The sequence below is a fragment of the Canis lupus genome, chromosome 33, assembly GCF_011100685.1.
Source record: "Canis lupus familiaris isolate Mischka breed German Shepherd chromosome 33, alternate assembly UU_Cfam_GSD_1.0, whole genome shotgun sequence".
NCBI lineage: Eukaryota > Metazoa > Chordata > Mammalia > Carnivora > Canidae > Canis > Canis lupus.
In genome coordinates this window covers 26441230-26464700 of record NC_049254.1, presented here as the reverse complement: position 1 = coordinate 26464700, position 23471 = coordinate 26441230, and the positions used below count along the sequence as shown (strand labels likewise).

The 23471-nt window shown below is 40.9% G+C and overlaps 1 protein-coding gene across 4 annotated transcripts in view; it reads left to right on the top strand.

Moving 5' to 3' along the window:
• The window catches only part of HSPBAP1 (HSPB1 associated protein 1), a 64734-nt gene that overhangs the window by 36462 nt on the left and 4801 nt on the right, over positions 1-23471 (top strand). For all 4 annotated transcript variants that reach the window (XM_038583034.1, XM_038583037.1, XM_038583035.1 and 1 more), the window contains 3 exons: positions 10920-11056; positions 15460-15631; positions 18754-18837. In XM_038583034.1, the coding sequence (XP_038438962.1) occupies positions 10920-11056; positions 15460-15631; positions 18754-18837 (393 nt within the window). The remainder of the gene's footprint in view (positions 1-10919; positions 11057-15459; positions 15632-18753; positions 18838-23471) is intronic.

The following is a 23471-nucleotide window of genomic DNA, read 5'->3' as shown; positions in this document are numbered from 1 at the left end:
CTCTCTCTCTCTGTCTCTCATAAATAAATAAAATCTTAAATAAATAAATGAAGTGTCAGGGACATTTTTAATTAAAGAATTTAAAAAACTGATCCTCATTGCTGTTATGTGTACCTGAAGGAATCCAGTTTTTAAGTATTGTGATAACAAAGTAGATTGGTGGTTGTGTTAGAGTTAAGGGTAAATAAAGGCAGGCAGGTGAACTGCACAGGAATAAGAGGGAACTTTTTGGGGTAATGGAAGTAGTCACTTTCTTGATCATGAATGCTGATTACACCAGTGTATACATTTGTCAAAACTTGAACTGTACTCTAAAATGGCTGCATTTTTTGTATATGAATTTTATCTCAAAATTAATTTAGAGGCACCTAGGTGGCTCCATCAGTTCAGCATCTGACTTTTGATTTTGGCTGAGGTCATGATCTAAGGATCCTGAAATCAAGCCCTATGTCCCACTTTCCTTGACATTCTCTCCCTCTCCCATTCCCCCCCATTTTCATATGTGAGCGCGCACACACACACTCTAATAAACAAGTAAACCTTTTAAAAAGTAAAATTAATTTTTAAAGAAGATTTTATTTATTTGAGGAAAAGAAAGAGCACAAGTTAGAGAGGGAGAGGGAGAAGCAGACTCTGCTGAGCAGGAAGCCTGATGTGGGGCTCAGTCCCAGGACCCGGAGATCAAGACTTGAGCAAAGGCAGACCTGAGTCACCCAGGCACCAAAATTAATTTAAAAAGAAAACTAGGCAATGGAGAAATACTGTTTCTAAATGTTTCATTATGTTGATATTCAAGCAGTATCTCCTAAACTAACTCCTATCTTGACAAGTGGCACAAAAATGCATTGTCATCTCTTGTGCCTTGATTTTTTTGGGGGGGGAAATATGGTGACTCTATGTACACAAGAAATAAAACCATCATTATTTTAGAATTTATATGTTCAGAACACCTTGACAAGGCAAGTCCATCTGAAAGAAAGAGGAGAATATAGTGCCTGTCCTACTTTTGTGTTATAAATAAAGTTTATTTTCATTGGTCAGCCAGTTTTCAACTATGAGTGAACAATGAATTTTGCTTATAATGCTCATCCTATTCAGAAGCTGCACTACAGGGGCACCTGGGTGGCTCAGTGGTTGAGCATCTGCCTTTGGGCTCAGGTCCTGATCCTGAGATCCTGGGGTCCTGGGATCGAGTTCTGAATTGGGCTTCCTGCATGGAGCCTGCTTCCCCCTCTGCCTATGTCTCTGCTTCACTTCTTTCTGTGTCTCTTATGAATAAATGGACAAAATCCTAAAAAAAAAACCACAAAAAAACAAAAAAAGCTGTGCTACATTTATTCTTATCCTGAAACACTGTAATGTATTATTTCCACCTATTTCTCTTAAGGCATCCTTACACTTTTGATAAACTTTGCAGATAGATTCTAAGAAGTGGCTGGGAATCAGAACTGATTAAATGGGGTTGGAGGAGGATGAAAAAGCAAGACTGGATTCCTGGTTAACTCCTTTAAATAAGTCCTGGGGTAAAATGTGATACGATTTTCTTTATAATCTGCTCAAAGAAGTGCATAGAACTCTCCCTACTTGCACCCCCAAAATGTATGTAAGAGTATGTCATGCATTTCTCTGAAATGGGGTTTAGGACTAGTCAACTGCAAACCTGGGAAAAAGTCTCTGACAGAATGGGATTATTAGGAAAAAACAGGTTTCATGGACTAACCTCCTGAATCAGTTTGGATTAGGCCTGTTAAAAAACAAAATTCAGGGGTGCCTGGGTGACTCAGTAAGTGTCTGCCTTCTGCTCAGGTTATGATCCTGGGATCTAGCCCCCGTGTCCTCACTGGGCTCCTTGCTCAGTGGGGAGCCTGCTTCTCCCTCTGCCTGCTGCGATCTTTGTGCTTAAAAAAAAAAAAAAAAAAAAAAAATCAGCCCAGTAAATTGAAGATCTGATGGTCTTTATTAAACGACTCATGAATTGGGCAGCATCCCATCTAGCAAGGAGAAGAAAACTCCACTGAGCTAAACAAAAGAAGTTTTTAACGACAGAGAGGGGGCATTTTAAAAAAAAGGCAAGGAATTTATTAGCTAGGAATGCATTGTTTAGGCAAGTTGCCCTCCTACAGGGAGTGCAAGAGGCCTATTAGCAAATTGCCTACTATTAACCAGGAAATCCCATGTTGACCAGCTAAAGGTTACATTTCTCAGTGAAATGCAATTAGGTTAGGTATTAAGTCTTGTTTTACTGACTTAACCTAAGTGATGGGCATTTTGAGCCTATGGTTGTTTTGTGGTTTTGTTGGTTTGTTTGTTTTAACAGATTGAGTTGCTTAGATAACCCTGAATAGAAGTTGCCTAACCAAATGAATACAGGTGATTTTTTTTTTCCTAAGTAGAGTTGGGAATTGCATTAGCCAGGGCTGTAGTGGAGGCTTTGTGGTACCAAAGAACCCAAGTTTTACTGTCTTTCTGCTTTGTCCTTCTCTTTTTTTCTTTTAAGATTTTATTTATACATTCGTGAGAGACACACACACACACAGAGGCAGAGACACAGGCAGAGGGAGAAGCAAGCTCCACACAGGGAGCCCAATACGGGACTACATCCTGGGTCTCGATCCCGGGTCTCCAGGATCATGCCCTGGGCTGAAGGTGGCGCTAAACTGCTGGGCCACCGGGGCTACCCCTGCTTTGTCCTTCTTAGCATATGGCATCTGTCCTCAAGGCCATCGTGTATTCTAGGATAGCCATCACAACTATCTTGCTGAAAGGAGGAAGGACAAAAGTCTACTCCCAGTTCTCTGTCTCACTTCTATTTTTTTTAAAGATTGTATTTATTTATTCATGAGAGAGACACAGAGAGAGGCAGAGACATTAGGCAGAGGGAGGAGAAGCGGGCTCACACAGGGAGCCCGATGTGGGACTCAATTCCAGGACCCCGGGACCATACCCTGAGCCAAAGGCAGACGCTCAACCACTGAGCCACCCAGACATCCCACTCTGTCTCACTTTTAAGGAACTTTGTCAGAGGTCCTACCTAACAACTTCCCTTTAATGGTTAGAATTTAATCTTGTAGCCCCTAATTAACTGCAAGGAAGGCTGGAAAATGGGTGTCTTTTTAGCGAGCATATCCCTGAATAAAATTGGGAGATACTAAGAAAGACAGCAGTTTCTGCCACACGCTGCTCGTGGAAAAACATGCAAATTAAAGCAATGTTTATTTAACAAAGAAAGTAGGGATGCCTGGGTGGCTGAGCGGCTGACCGGTTGAGCCGTTGAGCGTCTGCCTTTGGCTCAGGTCATAATCCCCAGGTCCAGGATCAAGTCCCACACCGGGCTCCTGGCGGGGAGCCTGCTTTTCCCTCTGCCTGTGTCTCTGCCTCGCTGTGTCTCTCATGAATAAATAAATAAAGTCTTTAAAAAAAAATTTAAAAAGTATACTTATTACAGGGTATCTGAGTGGAGCAAGTGTAGGGTCTGAGAGAATTACAGCATTAAAAGAAGGGTTCCAAGGATGAGTCTCGCCCTCTGCACCATCATCCTCTGTGCATGGCTAAAGATGCTTAGGAAAAAAAAATAAATAAATAAAGATGCTTAGGGCTCATGCCCTTGCAGCAGGGGAAGGAGGCTTTTGAAGGTGATGGAAGAACAGTTCTCAGGTAGCCATAGGTCCGGCCCTTTCAAAGGGAGGTCCTATGGCCAGATCCCTGGGGCAAGATGATTGGTGCTCATTTTATTTTGTGGTTAAATTCATGGGTTAGCAATCTCTAAACTTCTTCCTGGAGCAGAAGAAGGAAAAGGAGCAAAGTTCGGATCTCTCTGTTAAGTCCCAATGCATTAGTTCCTTGTTGAGGGATCAAGACTGAGAAGGATAAAAGCCAAATCTCAGCCATTCTTGAGCTCTTAATTTATTGTACCATCATGTAATAGTGGTAGAAACTACCTGTGGCATTTTTTTTTGATAATTTATTTATGTTGCTGTTTCAGGTTGGTGTCTCCAACAAGATTGTAAAGTTTCCAATATGATAATAGAAATTTTTATGTCTTACATTCTTTTGAGTCTCCATCCTTGATTAGCATATCCCATGTTATCAGTCCTATTTGTTGATTCAGGTAGATCTGATGTGCCCTGATTCTCAACTCTCTGGGCTCTTGAATTCCCCTTATGGTCCTGAAATACGACTTGTAGATGATATAGTTATGTACAGATGAAATTTTTTAAAATTGTTAGAATGCCTTACCAATGACAAAAAGGAAAATTTTAAAGGAAGTAATTTATGATGCAACAACATATGTTTTGGTGTGTTAATGCTCAGTGAAGGCGTAATGAAGTAGTCAAATCCTTTTTAATGGATACCACATTCCAGTTACTCCAGAAACCAGGCCAACCCTGATGCACACTGTGGTCTGTGATGCTCCTTTTCTGATGTTGCAGACTGTGAGGGAGATTGCTAAGTTCTAGGTGAGGCTGTCCTAAATGACATTTGTCAGTTGCTGGTGTTAGAATTGTTTATATTTAAGCACTGGCCTAAGATGACCAAGGAATCTCTGGACCATACCCAACAGATCTATATTTGCCCAAGAAAAAAAAAATCTAGAGCAAAACAGAGTAATAATAAGTGTGCCACCCAAAAATATAAAAGTACCAAAGGTAAGTATAGATAAATGCAGAAACTAAATTTAAAACTCTGCCAGTAGCTAGAGCTAATGAGGTATGTTAGTGGGGAAAAGATAGAAAATAACTAAAATGTCAGTGGTTATTCATTCTACAAATTCCTGTTTTTCAGATACTGTGCTAGGGCTAGAGAGTCACAGACAGCCTTGGTCCCATTTCCTCAGGGAATTCATATTCTAGTGGAGAAGACCGACAAGTGAATCTAACCAGTAATGGCCACTTGTCCTAAGTGCTATGTAGTAAACAAAAATGGGCCCAAATCAAGAGCAATGAGAGAGGGACTTACTTTACATAGGGTAAATTGGGAAGCTTTCCCCTAGGAGATGATATTTAAGCTGATTCCTAAAAAAATGAGAAGGCTAGCCATGTGAAGGGGAGGGTCAGGAGCTTTCTAAGCAGAGTGAATAGCCCTTGAAGAAGGGAAAATTTGCCTTTTGGGGGAAAAAGAAAGAAGGCTATTGAGACTGAAGCCTGGCCAATGAGATGCAGAGGGATAGAAGGTGTCAGAAAAGTGAGAAGGGCCTGGTCATACAGGCTGACCGTTAGGGGCATTTGGACCTAATTCTAAGTGCAAAGCATGGGAGTGACAGGTCTTAACATTTTAAAAAGATCGCTCTTGCTGTGGTAAGGAGAATGGATCAGAGGCAAAGAGTCAAAATTCTTTGGGAGGGAGAGACTAAGAGAGAATGACCAGGTTGCATAAGGTGGAGTGGAAGCATTTAAGGAAGCGACATTTACATTGGGTCTTAAAAGAGAAATGTGAACTGGGTCGTGGGAGAGGAGCTGTGAGGAGACCAGCAAGCAGATGGAACCGCAGGAGCAAAGGCCGGGAGGTGTGGGGTCCATACCTAGAAAGCTGTAGAGCTGGTGTAGCGAGAGTTTCATACCAGATCCTGTGTCCCCTTCACTGTACTAAAATGCAATTTGTGGTAATTACCTTCACACATAATTTTTTAAAACAATTAAAATGTCCCAGCTATAAAATACAGGAAGAATTTAAGCAGAAATACATGATTTAATGTGTAATTTTTCAAGCCTGTCTATACTAGAAGTCATAATGAACTAATCAGAGGCTTGTACCTACAAGGAAAAGGTTCAATTTTGAAGAATTAAGATGAAATTCTATAGAGTAGGGACGCCTGGTGGCTCAGTGGTTACGTGCCTGCCTTCAGCTCAGGGTGTGATCCTGGGGTCCTGGAATCAAGTCCCACGTCGGACTCTCTGCATGGAGCCTGCTTCTCCTGCCTGTGTCTCTGCCTCTCTCCCTCTGTGTCTCTCATGAAGAAATAAATAAAATCTTTGAGAAAAAATTCTATAGAGTATTTCCAAAATTGTATATCTAACATTTTGAAATGAGGCTTAATAAGTATATTTGTATTTTTACCTGTAGAGTCACCACCATGAGACAATATTAGCACAGGCTGATATCGGTGTATATGTTGCTGACCCAAAAACTCTGAGTTTCAATGCTGTTGCTGATCTGGGTTTTTCAAAAGGGTGAACAACTCCTAGTAAAGCTGCAAGAACACAAACTACAATCCTCCCTTGACTTATTTAGTATTTTTATGTTTTAAGAAAACTCAATCCCTATTAAAACCATGCCAAAGATCCTTTGATAATATGTGAAATGGAGTTGGAGTCCTATTCTCAGAAAATTAAAATCAGATTTTTCAGCAGTAGGAAAATTGTGCAAGATACAGAACATTTCTTTGTTGTGTTGAGCTGCATGCCCGACCTCTATCTACTGAATACTAGTAGTACTCTCCTCCCACTTGTTATGATGGACAAGAATGTGTGCATTTTCTTTTTTAACAGTACTGCCAGAAGGACAGTTACATCCCTTAGTTTCCATAAAAATGGGTAAAATGGGCATATCTACCTTCAATCTCATGAGGATTAAATGGATAATACGCATAAAATGTTGGTATTAGAGTCTGGCCTATTGTAAGAATTCAATAACCAGGGAGTGATAACTTGTTAGCAATTGAAAATATGGGTCTAGTCATAAATAAGAGAAGAGAAAAGTCAAGAGAAGGTTTGGGAGTCATGTAGACAGGTTGATGTAAACATTGTAAAATGCCAGGCAGAAACTAACATTGAGTTTAAGAGGGATAAATGTAAGATCCCATGGCTTTTCTGTACAAATAAATCAAGGCTGAAGAGATATGGCTAGTATGGCTAGGCAACAGTTCATAAGAAAACAGCCATCAAGCCAAGATTAGCCATGGTATAATTGCTTAACTACCACCACACACACACACTGACAGTACATTAATGATATAATGTCCAGGTCATGCGGTGCTGCAGTCCCATAGACAAGGTTTCGTGTGGGCTGTGTCTGGGGCTGGGGAACCAGGCTTTAAGAGTGCTGTTGAGAAGATAGCAACTGGATAGAAAGTTAATGCTACAGAGTTTAGGTATAAAAAGAGAAGTTATGACAGTTTTTCAGATAATTTAAAGACAGCAGTTTTTCGCAGAAGAGAAAATAACCTTGTCTGTAGAAAACAAATCTATCTACAACCTTCTGTAAGTTACAAGAAAGCAGCTATTTTGTAGTGAGCAGATATTTTGTCATTAAAAAAACTCAACCAAGTAAATTTTAAGATCTGATTGGCTTTATTAAACAAATCAGGCAGCATCCCATCTAGCAAGTAGAGAGCTCCAAAGTGGAACGTTCCTGGGCAGCCTGGGTGGCTCAGCTATTTAGCACCACCTTCAGCTCAGGGCGTGATCCTGGAGTCTGGGGATCGAGTCCCATGTTGGGCTCCCAGCAGGGAGCCTCCTTCTCCCTCTGCCTGTGTCTCTGCCCCTCTCTGTGTCTCTCGTGAATAAATAAATAAAATCTTAAGGAAAAAAAAAAAAACACACAAAGTGGAACTTTTTTTTTATAGGAAGGAGGGTGGGGCAAGAAGTTATTAGCAAAGGTAAGCTCACCTTCCCTTAATGGGAAGGGCACGGGGTTTTATCATGCACATCACCTCAGCTTCCTTTGGGGGTGGCCGGTGGGGGTAGGGATGGCCCCTGTGACAGACTACCTCATTGGTGCTGACCAGAAAATTCCTGACCCACTAGTTAAGACTGCATTTCTGGGAAGGTTGAACTACAATTCAGTTAAATATTAAACCCTGGTTTGGTGACATGGCCTAGCATGAGTGACTCCATCCTGGGCCTTCAGTTTTCTTTTCTTTTTCTTTTAAAAGATTTTATTCATTCATTCATGAGAGACACAGAGAGAGAGAGGCAGAGGGAGAAGCAAGCTCCATGCAGGGAGCCCCGACGTGTGGGACTCGATCCCAGGTCTCCAGGATCACACCCTGGGCCAAAGGCAGACGCTCAACCGCTGAGCGGCCCAGGCCTGCAGTTTTCTCAACACGGTCAACCAGGCACTTGATTGCTCTTTTCAGGGATGGTGTAGAATAGAATTTCATGTATATAGATGATTTCTGAAGACTTTTCCAACTATTGAGGTGGGTGTGGAAATAGACTCCAAGGTAGGTCACCCTGCCAATCACCTTTTTCTAGCAAAATTCAAGGTATATTCCTTCTGGGCCCACTTTGATTTAAGATGTTTGACTATAAGTAGCTGAACAGGATTGACAGGAAAGCCTCAATTCTCAAGAGCCTGGGAGGGCAGTGGGGTGGGGAGCACAAAACAGGCACACTGAATCCTCTTTTTTGACAGATTTACTTTTTTCCAGCCTTTGGTTTTCCCAACCAAGTTGCCCCTGAATTTTAGGTGGTTTAGGTCACTCTGGTCTGATCACTCCAAAATAATTTTCCTTTTTTTGTCATTGCTCTCAGGGAAGCGTCTTGCCAGTTTCTCATGTAACCCCTATCCCCCATAAGTAAATCTTCCTTCTGTGACTCTTTCTGAAGCAGTGCTCTAGAACAGAGTTTCTCACATGCAGTCTGTTGACTCCCTCAGTAGATGTGAAATTGTGTATGTGTGTGCATTTCTCAGAGAAGAGGGGTGTTGGCATTCATTGAATCCCCAAAGGGGAGTATCTATAAGATTAAGAATCACTTAAATAAACCCCTTTGTAGGTAAGGCAAATCTCTGTTTTTTGTCTCTATGTTTTTCATTTGCCTTTGGTTAAATTCTAAACTGAGGTGTGGTGGATTGTTCAGCAAGAGCCAGGTAAATTAGAAGCCTCTTCAAGTTCCCTGCTTGGACCAAGAGCCCTTCATTTGTGATTGTAGAGCACCCTCCACGCACTTCTGTCAGAGGGCTTGCCACCTTATATGAGTTCATTTATGGGACCCTCTTCTATTATTAGATTTGAAGGGTAGCCCTGTATTGTGTTAGTTTTTGTATTCCGAACACTGAGCATCATACCAAGGATGGTGGTAGGTGTTCAAAAATGTTCTTGACCAGAACCATTTACCCATAATAAGCCAACAGATTCTTCTTTCTGCCCTAAGCAACAAATATTTTAAGCATTTACCTTGAGCCAGGTATTATGTTAGACACTGGGAATACAGAGATAAGCTTCTTGCAGGGAGCTAATGGGCTATATCCAGAGGGACATGATTTTTGCCACTCCTTGGAGCAGTTGTGTGTGAGCCATGTGCGAATGCATTTACAATAGCAATGATCTTGCAAAAACTCTCCCTTCCATAACAGACATTAGTTATATGCACATAGTCCGCTACTTTTATTACTCAAAACAAAAATGAAAATGCTTTTGCTAGTCTTCCTCAACCACCCATTAAATGTCTCTCCAAAATCATCTTTGACTACTGCTGCTAATCATTTGCCTCTAAAAATAGAAAATGTAGATGGAAGATACTAATAAAAGAAGTGTCAGCATTTAGGCCCATATTCTGCACATAGAAGTGTTTTTTTGTTTTAAATTCATGATTTGTAAAAACAAATGGGGTGCTTGGGTGGCTTAGTAGGTATTCAAAAATGTTAAGTGTCTGCCTTCTGTTCAGATCATGATTCTGGGGTCCTGGGATTGAATCCCACATCATACTCCCTGCTCAGTGGGGAGTCTCCTTCTCTCTCTGCCCCTCCCCCTGCTTGTGCTCACGCACTCTCTGTCATGAATAAGTAAACTCTTAAAAAAAAAAAAAAAAAAAAAAAACAAATAGAAGGGCACCTGGCTGGTCAGAGGAGCACGTGACTCTTGATCTCAGGTTGTGAGTTCAAGCCCCATGTTGGGTATAGCGATTACTTAAGTAAGTAAAACTTAAAAAACCAAACAATGGAAAATCTTTGTGTTTGGTTCACTAGTATGTCCTTTTTCTTTTCCAGCTTATACATACTATAATTTCAGGGATTTGAGTTTATGTCAGACTACATTTATAGTTTTCCAGCTTTTATTTAAAAGCAGGAAGCCCCTTCTTCAAATCTAAACAAGAGCAGAGCAGTTTGTTGAAAGCAAGGGGCTTTGCTGCTACCCTCAAGCCCCTAAGGGGACGCCAAGGGAGCCTGGTTTGAGAACTGAGGACTAGATAGTATTTATGGGTCAGTAGTTGACTAGGGCATGATTTGTCCACAGAACAGGCATAAGGAAAGCCAAGTTCAGAGCACTGTGCTATCTCTGTTTTAGAGTTCTTTATGCTTAAGAAGATCATGACTTTGGGGAGCATAGCAAAAGTCATCTATGGATATGTATTTCAAAAGATATGCTGTCCTTACCGGAAGGCTCTGATTTAATAGGTGTGAAATAAGGCTCCGGCATCTATATTTTTGAATAACTAGGAGAAGGCTTTTTAAATGTCACTAGAGTGTAAAAAGTTAATATACTAGTTATACCTAGAAATATCTGCACTGCTTACAGAGAATATGGATTTCTGGCTTCCTGAGTTGAGCTTCAGAGACTTTTCTAAAAAACTTCTGTTTCTATTGCACTACCATTCCTGCTGCCTGAGTAAAACGCTCTTCCCCCTAGATATATGCATAATTATGGCTGTTGTTTATTTTCTCTCTCCAGCCTCTACTATGTAAGCTTCACTTGAGCGGACATGTCGTTTGTCTTATTCATTGATTCATTACATGCTTCTAAAATAGTCAGTAAATATTTGTTGAATAACTACTAGCAGTGAGGTATTTCAGGTATGTTTTGGTTGAAAAGATTTCTTGGACTGCTCTGGAAGCCTAACCTCCTCCCTCTATAGCATTTTCTATTAAAAAAAAAGTACTCCAAGTACCAAAAAAACAGATATGCAAGTAAAAATATGTAACACTACCACATAGCACATTTGGTTGGTGCTTGACCAACTGTAACTTTATTTTCAAAACAGGATGTGATATGGTCTGACTTCGGGTTTCCTGGAAGAAATGGACGGGAAAGTACATTGTGGATTGGCTCCATGGGAGCACATACACCCTGTCATCTGGACTCCTATGGTTGCAACTTAGTATTCCAGGTACAAGGAAGGTAATGCATGGGTGCATGCATATGAGTGTGTGTGTGTGTGTGTGTGTCTGTGTCTGTGTCTGTGTCTGTATGTGTGTTGTGTATGTGTGTTTTGCACAGGAAGAGGAATGAGGACCAGGCAGGTGGCAGACCCCAAAGTTTATTCCTAGCTCCACCCCATCAGCTTGCCTCATGACCATGACTGATCAGTTAACCTCAGGTTTAGTTTCCTCCTTTTTGAAGTAAGGGAACAGTTCAAATGATGGTTTCCATATGTGTCTGTCAACCATGATCAGGATTAACCTTCAGAGACTAGTGCTCCAGGATTCCACTCCTAGTTCAGCTAGACAGTTGTCTGCTTAGCTCTATTATGTAAGACACTGCATTTGTAGTTTTCAAACTTCTATTTAAAAGCAGGAAGACCCTCTCTTCAAACCTAAATAAACAAAAACAGACCAGTTTGTTGAAAGAGAGAGGCTTTGCTGCTATCCTCAGGCCCCTGAGGAGATGCCAGGGAGCCTGGTTTGGGAACTACTGAATGAGATGATATTTATGGCCCCTTCTGAGTCTAAATTTTAGTCTGTTTACATGTAGACACAATGCAGTATCTTACTACTTCAGTTAAGTTCTCCATCTGCCTGTGGACCCTAAGATGTGTAAGGGTAAGTCAGGCAATACTTTTGATAGTCCAGGATTCTGCTAGTTGGAGGCTGTACTTAGAATATTGTATGCGTAGCCTTATTTTCCCCTGATTAGTGATGCTCGAGTCTCCTTTCCTGGTCCTTTGGAGCATTTATAGGACAGCAGGAAAAATAGAAATGGCCATTTCCAGGTTCTTAGACCCTTTAGACACGGAGAATATTATGAGTAGATCCAAAAAAAAAAAAAAAAAAACAGTGAATAAGTATATGAGTAGATTTCACAGGTGAAATATTTTAAAACCTATAAAATGGAACAAGACAGTCCATTTCTGGATTCATTACTTTATTAAAGGGTCTAGAACATTTCAGGTGCATTATTATGTGTTACGGATGCCACAGTGAATCAAGTGTGCATGGCTCTTGCCCTTAGGGAGTTAGTAGTCTAAACCTTAAATTTGGTAAGAGAGATATCATTGTTAAGTAGCTGTTTCCAACATGTTCTGAATTGGGAAAGAAATCCAGTTGGGAAAACATTACCAAAAAATACCTGGGTTCTTCCTATGATGTAGAATTAATAAAGCTTTATTTTAACATTGTAATAGAGTATATTTTAACATTTTCCAGTCTCAAAGCTCAGGAATAGTAAAATAACTATTCAGTAAATACTCATGGAGCAAGTACCGTCTGTTACAGTAGGAATGGAGGTGAATGAGTAAGATACCTCTCTGCCGTGAGAGAGTTTATAGTTAGAGTACAGGGAAGCCCACAGCTAGTGTGACAGAAGGCAGAATGGACATGCTCCTGAGGAAGGTTTCATAGAACTGTAAAAAGTAAGAGAGATACCGTTCCTGCTGAAAAGATGAAGGAAGATTTCAGAGAAGAGCTGCCATTTGTGATAGGCTTTGAAGGGTGGGTGAATGTTCAAGACATGGGTGGGAGGGGCAGAGGAACCAGTATGAACGGAGCCCTAGGAAAGCATGTGGTGTATAAAGAATCCTGTGAATTGGCCAGTGTATGTTGTGCATTAGCAATGAAAGGATTAGGCAGGAAAGGGAAGGTGGACCCAAAAGTTTACTTTCAGGCAAATAACCTCTTATGCTCTTTCAGCATGCAGGACTATGAAATGTTTTTTGATGAGGGGATGACATGGTGATTCACCACCTTTTCTGATTAATAAGAGAAGGACGTATATGCAGTTGACCCTTGAATAATGAGGGGGTTTTGGGTACCGACCCCCATACACAGCCAAAACTCCGCATGTAACTTTTGGTTCCCTAAAAATTTAACCATTAATAGCCTACTGTTGACAGGAAGCCTTACCAATAACGTAGACAGTTGATTAACACATATTTTGCATGTCATATATATTATATTCTGTATTCTTACAGTAAAGTAAGCTAGGGGCGCCTGGGTGGTGTAGTCAGTTGAGCCTCTGACTCTTGTTTTCAGTTTAGGTCATGGTCTCAGGGTCATGGAGGCCAGCCCTGCATCAGACTTAGTACTGGATTTGGAGTCTGCTTGAGATTCTTACCCTCTCCCTCTGCCCCTTTTCCCTCCTTACATGTTCACTCATTCAAAATAAATAAATAAATAAAATATTTTTTAAAAAAAGCAAGCTAGAGAAAAGAAAATGTTATTAAGCAAGTCATAAGGAAAATATATTGACAGTGTTGTACTGTATTTATCGAAAAAGCATCTGCACATAGGTGGACCTGTGTGGTTCAAACCACATGTTGTTAAAGGGTCAGCTGTATATTACGTTTTTAGTGGAGCAAAACAAATTGTATGGGATTGTTATCATTATGGCTATTCCTGTAGGAACACAGCCATGAGGCAAAAGTAGGAGTGGGACCTAAAGAGGTCAGGAGATCTGGGGCCTCGTTCTGGGTCCACCACTAACCACTAGTCCAATGAATGACATTGAAAAAGTACTGGGTCCCTTTCCCACTACTTTGAAAGTAAAATTAGACTGATGACCTATTAAGAGTTCTGGCTCGGGACACCTGGGTTGCTCAGCGGTTAAGCATCTGCCTTTGGCCAAGGGTGTGATCCCAAAATCCCAGGATCAAGTCCTATATCAGGCTCCTTGCATGGAGCCTGCTTCTCCCCTCTCCTGTGTCTCTGCCTCTCTTTCTCTCTTTCTCTCATGAATAAATAAAATCTAAAAAAAAAAAAAAAAAAAAAGTTCTTCTAGCTCTGACATTCTAAACTTAGTAAATGCCTGGAATTCTCCGAAGCTACGTAGCTGCAGTGGAATGGAGCAGCTTTATCTTGAAGGCAAAATGAGACTTTACTATCTACTTCTTAGTTTGAAAATAGCAGCCAGCTGAAAGGAACATAGTGGTCCCACTGTACTGCAAGGGGTCACTAGAGAGCTTTAAGGCTTTTTCTCAAAACTAGTTCTCTCTCTCCTTGTCCCTGCCCCTCTCCCTGTCCTCTCTCTCTCTCTCTCTCTCTCTCGTTCTCCCTGCTTCCCCATCTGTGTATGTCTGTCTGTATGTCTTCCTTTTTCACACTTTTTCCTTCTTTGCCTTAGATATCCTCCCTCTATTGGCTCGAAGTATGGGTGTGTCTAGTGTCTTGTGATTTAAGATTTCTCACTTCCATTTTTCAAAAACTTTTAAGTGACCGAAATATTTTACAATTTTCTCTTCTTGAAAATTCTAATATTATACCACTTTTTAGTTGGGTGGCATAATTTGTGCATTTATTTTCCTTATGGATTAACTTAACACAAGTTTAAGGAATTTACAAACCCAAACTGGGAGAAGTCTGGAAACTATTTGGTGGATAGCTCTATGGGTGGCTAGTCTGCAGAAGATAAAAATACAGGTATTTGAAAAGGAGGGATTATTCACGGTAGCTCCAGAATCAGGGATAGAATCAACTTAAGAGTTGAAAAAAAAAGTAAACTTTTTTTTTTTGAGGAAGTAAATTTTGATTTGAGATATAAAAGAATTATCTGAAGGGGCACCTTCACCCTGATGTTTATAGCAGCATTATCAACAATAGGCAAACTGTGGAAAGAGCCCAGATGTCATCCATCAACAGATGAATGGATAAAGATGTGGGAGACACACACACACACACACACACACACACAGGAATATTAGTCAGCCATCAAAAAGGATGGAATCTTAGCATTGACATGAACGTGGATGGAACTGGAGGGTATTATGCTGAGTGAAATAAGTCAAAGAAAAATAGTTACATGGTTTCACACATATGTGGAGTTTAAGAAATAAAACAGAATCGTAACGGAAGGGAGGAAAAAATAAAGTAAGATGAAGTCAGAGAGGGAAACAAACCATAAGATACTCTTATCTATAGGAAACAAACTGAGGGTTGCTGGAGGGGAGGAGATGGGGTAACTGGGTGATGGACGTTATGGAGGGCCTGTGATATAATGAGCATTGGGTGTAAATGCAATAGATGAATAACTGAACTCTACATTAAAAACTAATGATACACTATATGTTAACTAATTGAATTTAAATAAAATAAGTTTATTTAAAAAAAAAGAATGATCTTACAAACTAGATCCTGTCCCAGCAGTAGGGTTGCCTTAGGGCAATAGGGCATCAGGAGATAGCTGGTGGTTGCTGCTTTACCTTCACCAGTATCAGCACAGGAGATTCCAGTACTGAGAGATGGGCCAGGTGACTACTGAGAGTGCCCCTGTATCCTTTATGGATTGGATGAAAATGAACACTTAGCTGCTGCCTTCTTAGATGTTTTGTCTCAAGTTCAGATTACTAACTTGTATCTTATTTTTTTAATTAGGAAAAGATGGCATCTCTTTCCTCCGGAAGATACTCCTTTCCTTTATCCGACTAGAATCCCTTATGAAGAATCTAGTGTGTTCAGTAAAATCAATGTTGTGAATCCTGATTTACAACGCTTTCCTCAGTTCTGCAAAGCTCGAAGATACATGGTTACACTAAAGCCAGGACAGGTAATGGGGGCCTTAAAACGTTGATGACCTGGCAGTGTGCCCCCAGCTGTATACCCTCTTTCATGTCCTTATACCACATGCCTCCTCACCAATACAAATGAGAATGATTTTCTTCCCTGCTGCTCTCTGCTGTTAGGTGACTTCAGATACAAACTTCTCAGCCTCACTGGTCATGGAACTATGGGAAGAGGGAATACAGCTCTTTCTGCTGGTTAAGAGGAGGTTGACTTTGGAGAAAAACAAGAACTCACAGTCATTTATTTTCTAAAGATTTTATTTATTTGAGAGAGAGAGTGTTAGAGTGTGACGGGGTGAGGGGTGGGGTGTGCAGGGGGAGGGAGACAAGCAGACTCCCCAAGGAGCAGGGACCTCAGTGGCAGCCAGATCCCCAGGACCCTGGGATCATGACCTGAGCCAAAGGCAGACACTTAACTGAGCCACCCAGGCGCCCTACACAGTCATTTTTAATAAGGTTAAGAGAAAGTGTCAGGCCATGGGTACTTGAGCACCTCTAGAACATTTATTCACAATTAATATCCCTTCAATTATGTTAGAACTCAGACCCATAACTGCAGGTGGGAAGGCATCCAGGTGATGGGTCAAAAAGACAGAATGAACTTGAGAAGGATCTGCTTTTAAGCAAACACGGATGTTCCTTTTATAAAAGACTGTCTCTGAAACATTTCCAAAGAGTTTGCTCTTAATGCTGCTCTCCAGTGAGGAGAACCACCTTTACAACATTGGCATTTGCTGTCTGATGTTTTATTAACAATATGAAAGGTTTTCTTAGTCTCTTTAAGGAGATTTTATTCCCTCAACCATTCCTCTCGCCTGGATGTTTTCCTTTTTTTTGGTCCCTTCTCCCTGGCTCTTTTTCTGCTTCCTTCACATGTGAAGACTCCAACTTAAATAACTCGACTTAAACAACTTGCTTCAACCTGCTAGCGGTTTTTCCCCAAGCACCTATCCCCGATCCTCTGACAACCATCTGTTTTATAGCCCTCAAATTTACCTAATCTGGTCATTTCACCTACGTGCAGTCGTACGAGTGGCCTTCTGCATCTGTCTGCCTTCTTCCACATGGCATGATACTGCAAGATGTTACCAGTACCTTATTCCTTCTTATGGCTGAATGTATTTCGTTGTTATGGATATACACTTTGCTTATCCATTCATCAGTTGGTAGACATTTGGGTGGTTTCCACTTTTTGGCTATTATGAAGAATGTTGCTGTGGACATTGGAGTACCAGTTTTTGGGTGAAGATATGTTCTCAGTTCCCTTGGTTATATACCTACCAGTGGAATTGCTGGGTCAAATGGTAACTCTGTGTCTAACCTTTTGAGGAACTGCCCAGCTGTTTTCCACAGCAGCTACACCATTTTACATTCCCACGGTCCTTCTGGTTCTGATTTCTTCACCTCCTCACCAACACTTATTTTCCATTATTCCTATTATTATAGCTATTCTAGTGAGTGTGACATGGCTGGTCAGTCATTTTTTCTTCTATTTTAATAGCCAAATTTAAATGTGTGGCTCTGTCCATCAGTGTTCCTTACATTCTGCTCGTTCTCTAATCTACCGACAACTGGCTCCCTCTCTTATCACTTTACTGGAAGGATAATCTGATAGGACATACATGATCTCCTTCAGACTAAATGCAGTAGTCCTTTGTAGGGCTTAGCCCTAAAAGGTGCTGTCTTCCCATCTCCTAGCGCCACCTTTCTCATAGCAGATGCCATCCATTTTCTCAATCTGAGGCCCCAAAGCTTTGGATCATCCCATCTGCTGTTCTCAAACTTTCATGGGTACTAATTTCATACTGAGCCTGGACAAATGCAATCCTTTTTGACTCTGCCTGTTGCTTTTGTTTACTATACCTTCCTGTTTAGATCTCAACATTTAATAGTTGGATCACTGTATGAATCTCCTGTCCTTCCCAGACTCTCCCAGGATGTTGCTATTTTAACCATCCCCCTACTAAAACTTTCTTTGCAGGGCACCTGGGTCACTCAATTGATTAAACACCTGACTCTTGATTTCAGCTCAGGTCATAATCTCAGGGTGATGAGATTGAGCCCTGCTTCAGGTTCCACGTTTAACATGGAACCTGTTCAATCAAGACTCTCTCTCTCTCAAAAAAGAAACTTTTTTCTCTTAGCAACTCTTTAATGCTTAAAAATAAAATCCAGATTCTTTATTCTGAATTCAGGGCCCTCCATTGGCCCTAATCTAACTTTCCCACCTCATCTCCCATTACCCCATCTGTAACCATAAGACTGACCTAATTGCTGTCCCTTGACGGTCCCCTTTCCCTTGCCTGTAGTACTTCTCCCTCCCGGCATGTCCTCATTCTTTGCTCTGTTTGCGTTGTCTCCTAACCCTGGTTCAAACCACACTTCCTCCATACCAGGCTGCCCCTGCCCTCCCTGGTTTGTGCCTGTGTCTCCCACCTCTGAGGTTCTCTAGCACCAGTGTCTACTCCTCTGAGTTATCATGTATCAGATTCCCCATTTCTACATATTGTTTCTTCATTGGCTAGATTTTGGATTGTGAGAAGACAGAAACTACTGCCTATATTTTTACCTGTACCCTTTTTCAGAATGCATACAACTATTTCTCAATGGAAAGGAGGGAAAATTAGAATCTCAGAGTCCTTTACTACGATTTAGATGAAGGCAGAGCAGGTCCAGGATTAAAGACAGTAGAAGTTGGAGAAGCTGGCACCATCCTTTGTGGAACATGTGAACTTGTTGCTTAAAAGGAAGAAATTAAGAGATTGTAGGTTTGGGGTTGTTTTTTTTTCTCTTGTTTCCCTTTCTGACAGTAATATTACCATACATATGTATTCCTAGCATTTTCTTTTTTCCTTTTTAAGATTTTATTTATTTATTCATGAGAGACAAACACAGAGATACAGGCAGAGGGAGAAGCAGGCTCCATGCAGGGAGCCCGACGTGGGACTCGATCCCGGGTCTCCAGGATTACACTGTGGGCCAAAGGCAGCACTAAACCGCTGAGCCACCTGGGCTGCCCTCCTAGCTTTTCAATTAGGGTCTGATTCTGACATAGAAACAAAATGTGCTGTTCTTGTGCTAATTTACTTTTTTGTTTGCCTTTTAGGTTCTGTTTGTTCCGAGACATTGGTGGCATTACGTAGAATCCATTGATCCTGTCACTGTCAGTATAAACTCCTGGATTGAGCTGGTACTTTTTTTTTTTTTTTTTTAATAAATGTAATCCCTGCTTTTAAGTATACAGAGCCTGTCTATAAAACTTGGTGATTGATTTTAACCAACACTCCAGTATTACTTTGGTTTGATATGCTCTAATTTATGTATTCAGTGCTCTGTTAACAGGTGTTTTGGTTGGAATGAGGATTTTCAGTGATGCACCATTCTCTTTTAAAGGCACACCGTGGGCCCTGGTAGCAGTGTTGTTAGGAGAATTGTGTTGGGCCCGCCTGTATCTGCCATGTGTCCCCCACATTGCCAGTCCTGTCCACACGCAGACGGGCTGGAGATAACTGCTTCTTGGTTCAGGACCCTTACTACTAATTGCACAATTCTCAGTCCTGGCTTATACATTTTCTCAAAGTAAAGTCTTTGAGTGCTAGGATTTTATCATTTCATTTCTGCCAGAGACCTTTTCCCTGCAGAGATGCTCTGTTTAATCCTGGTCACCGGCTTCACTTGACAATTAAAATGGCTGCCCAGTGAGGCTCAGCTGAGGCTCTCGTTGCACCTGGGCCTTTTTAACCAGAGGCTTTGATTGCATCTCTACTGCCCTGTACCCAAAGCCTGATTGCATCTCTTCCTGTCTCTGGACACTCCGCCCTCCCCTCAGGCTTTCCTTATCCTTTGGTAATGGGGAGGGCTTTGGCATAGATGAAGCATCAGGGATACTGTAACAGGAAGCTGTACTATCTAGGCTTAGAGAAGATGTGTAGCCCTTGGGGATTAGGTGAGAGGGATGGCGGGAGATCAGTGGACTCAGTTACTCAGTTAGTTACTGGTACCATGCTGAATTGTAGTTGGAGCAAATGTCAAGATCCAGTCCACTCCCAGTGCCAAAGTCACGTCTACAATAGTCCTGGCAGTGCTTCGCTTCTCGAGGTAGCTCTTTTCACTGTTACACAGAGGCGCTATCACCTGCCTGCTTGTAACAGTACCCATTATTTCTGAAATTATACTGAGTTTTTTTTCTTTTTTTTTAAAGATTTTATTTATTTACTCACAAGAGACACACAGAGAGGGGCAGAGACTAAGGCAGAGGGAGAAGCAGGCTCCACGCAGGAAGCCCGATGTGGGACTCGATCCCGAGTCTCTAGGATCACGCCCTGGGCCGAAGGCGGCACTAAACCGCTGAGCCACCTGGGCTGCCCGTTTTTTTTCTTTTTAAAGGATATTTTGATGATACCTGCTGTGTGTCCCCTTAAACTTTTCATTCCTAGGCACTCAGAACCTTTGGTTTCTTTAATGATGTATTTTACTTGACCTCTTTTCTTTTTTTTTTTTTTTAAAGACTCTTGAGATCCCTGGGTGGCGCAGCGGTTTGGCGCCTGCCTTTGGCCCAGGGCACGATCCTGGAGACCCAGGATCGAATCCCACGTCGGGCTCCCGGTGCATGGAGCCTGCTTCTCCCTCTGCCTGTGTCTCTGCCTCTCTCTCTCTCTCTCTCTCTCTCTCTGTGACTATCATAAATAAAAAATAAATAAAGACTCTTCAACTGAGCACGTTTAAGTTACAGATCTGTGCCTTTGCTAGCTGTCTAACCTGGATGGTCAGTTGATCCCATCAAGCCTAAGTCTCCTCACTTGCAAAACAGGAATGATAACTGCACTCACCCCAGTGGCATCTAACCCAGTGCCTGGCACATGGGAAGTGTTTAAAAACAGAAATTGCTACGAGAAGGAAGAACTATTATGTCAGGAGTAGCCCTCTTAATGTATAAATACCGGGAAGCCTCAGTTTGTTTCTACCTCACGTGACTTAGATCCTTAATTTCTTCCATGCTGCTCATAATATTTATCAGCTTTTTTTCAGAATCTTATCTCTTTGGATTCATACTCAGTTTGAGAATATCCCTGTTTTTTTCCACACGGTCAGTTGCCATGTCAGGTTGCCCTCCATCGTGAAGCTGTAAAGCTGATTCTTTAAACCCACATCCCACATACTTCACTGTCACCTCTTTTAGCTGTCCTCATGTTCATTGGGGTGAGCATTCCAGCTTGCCAAGGTCATTTTGAATTTGATTCTCTTCTGTATTTTTAATAAACTCCTTCAGGTAGGCTTGTGCCCTTTTTTTTTTTTTTTTTTCTTTTTTTTTTTATGATAGTCACACAGAGAGAGAGAGGCAGAGACACAGGCAGAGGGAGAAGCAGGCTCCATGCACCGGGAGCCTGACGTGGGATTCGATCCCGGGTCTCCAGGATCGCGCCCTGGGCCAAAGGCAGGCGCCAAACCGCTGCGCCACCCAGGGATCCCAGGCCTGTGCCCTTTTGATATGTCCTCATTGTCTTGGAATATATCCTTGCTTTCTAGAATTGCCTTGGACTTTCTCTGCCTCCAACTTGAAAGTCAGTAATTTCTCTTAAGTGGTCATGGTTCCTTTTAGTGGGTAATGGTATTTAGAAACTGAGATTGGAGCCCTAAGGTGTTGTTTGTTGCTATTGGCATGTTGCTGTTTCCAGACCTTTAAATGATAAAATTAGAATGTGATATAGATGGATAGATAGATAGGGATATATTTATATTTCTAATTTAAGGTTAATATTATAGGTTTTTTCCTTATTTGTTTCTGTATTTTTATCTCTTCCCTACACTGAAAATTGGGATCCATTCTAACAGTAACACCTACTTATTTGTTTTATTCACCCATGTCCATATATATTTTTTTTAGAGGGGAGGGGAGGGGCAGAAGAAGAACGAGACTCTTAGGCAGGCTGCATGCCCAGTACAGAGCCTGATGCAGTGCTCTATCTCACAACCCTGAGTTCATGACCTCAAAGAAAATCGAGAGTCACTTACCTGACTGAGCCACCCAGATGCCCCATCCATATATGTTTTAGGATGTCAAATTTACAATTTTAAAAATCTAATACTGTGGGATGCCTGGGTGGCTCAGCGGTTGAGTGTCTGCCTTTGGCTCAGGACATGATCCCAGAGTTCCAGGATCAAGTCCCACATCGGGCTCCTGCTTAAAGCATGTTTCTCCTCCCTCTGCCTGTGTCTCTGCCTCTCTCTGTGTCTCTCATGAATAAATAAATAAAATATTAAAAAAAAAAAAAAAGAATTGTCAGGGGCATCACTTGTTTTAAAGTCTGTCTTTTCTGTGATAATTTGAAATATTGCCTTAATCATATATTAGATATCTCTGTTTACTTGGATCTATTTCTACCATTGGCCTTTCTTCACATTCTTTCAACACTTCCACCCTGTTCTATTTAGATAAGTTTTATAGTATTGTTTTTAGTATCTATAGGTCCAGAAACCTTTTCTTTTTTTAAAAATCTTTTTTTTTATTTATTTATTTGAGCCGGGGGGGTGGGTGGCGGGGCTGCAGAAAACACGATCAGAGGGAGAAGCAGGCTCCTTGCTGAACAGGGAGCCTAATTTGGGGCTCAATCCCAGGACCCTGGGATCATGATCTAGCTGAAGGCAGATACTTAACCAACTGAGCCACCTAGGCACTCCCAGAAATTTTTTCTTTTGCAGTGTTTTTCTGGTTCTACTTGAATTTGTTTTTTCATATGATCTTTAGGATCAGTTCATCTAGCTTTAGGGAAAGAAGGTTGATATTTTTATTCCATTTTTATTAAATTTTATATGAGCTGTATGGTGTTGGATTGTCCTATCCAGGAATGAAATACCTTTCTTTTCGCCCAAGTCTAGTTGTCTTTGTTTCGGGAGTGTTTTAAAGTTTTCCTCACATAGGATTTACACATTTTCTTAACGGTTTATTCCTGGGCATTTCATCTTTTTTCGGCTACTATGGTGAGGTGGGTCTTCTCTTCCATTGTATCATCTGAGTGGATATTGTTTGTGTACATGAAGGCTATTGATTTTTGTGTTAATGTGAATTATTTTCTTGTGTGTAGTGATTTTTAATTGATTTTCTCGGGTTTTTAGGTGTCTCTCAGATTATTGGAAAATTAAGATACTTTTAACCTTTTCCTTTTCAATTTGTTTTTCTATAAATATTTTTCTTTGTCTAATTACTTTTGCTAGTATCTCCAAATCACTAACAAATAATAATGAATATAGCAGACATCCTTGTCTCTTTCTGACTTTAGAGCAGTCTCTAGTGATTTTTCTTTAAGTAAAATGCTGGATTTGTGGGTGGATTGTATATATATTTTATCATGTTAAGTATCTGTCAATTCATTACTTTTTTTAATCCAGAAAAGGTATTAAATTTTGTTGAAATGCCTTTTAAGCATCGATGGAAATGGTCATATAACATTCCTCTTTAGTAAATATCTGGTATTTGAGTAAATTAAATCAATGGATTTCCTAGTATTGAGTCATCATTTATTTCTGGAACAAATCCCACTTGGTTGTGATGTATTATTTGTTAATGTACTATAGAATACCATTTGTTCATATTGTATTTAGATTTAAGTTTATCTGGCCTCAAGAGTCTGAAAGCCACTATGGTCTTTTTAGAAGCTTGTTCTGTACCATTTGTTCAGCTGTCTCTCACAGGATTTTCGGTGTCATTGAGTATAACAAGTTATGAAGTAGTACCTACAAGTTTGGTACCTAAGGACTTGATGCTGATTTAATGTGGATGATTTCTGTCCTTCATCAAACCAGGACTCTAGTTCCTTCCTTAACTTC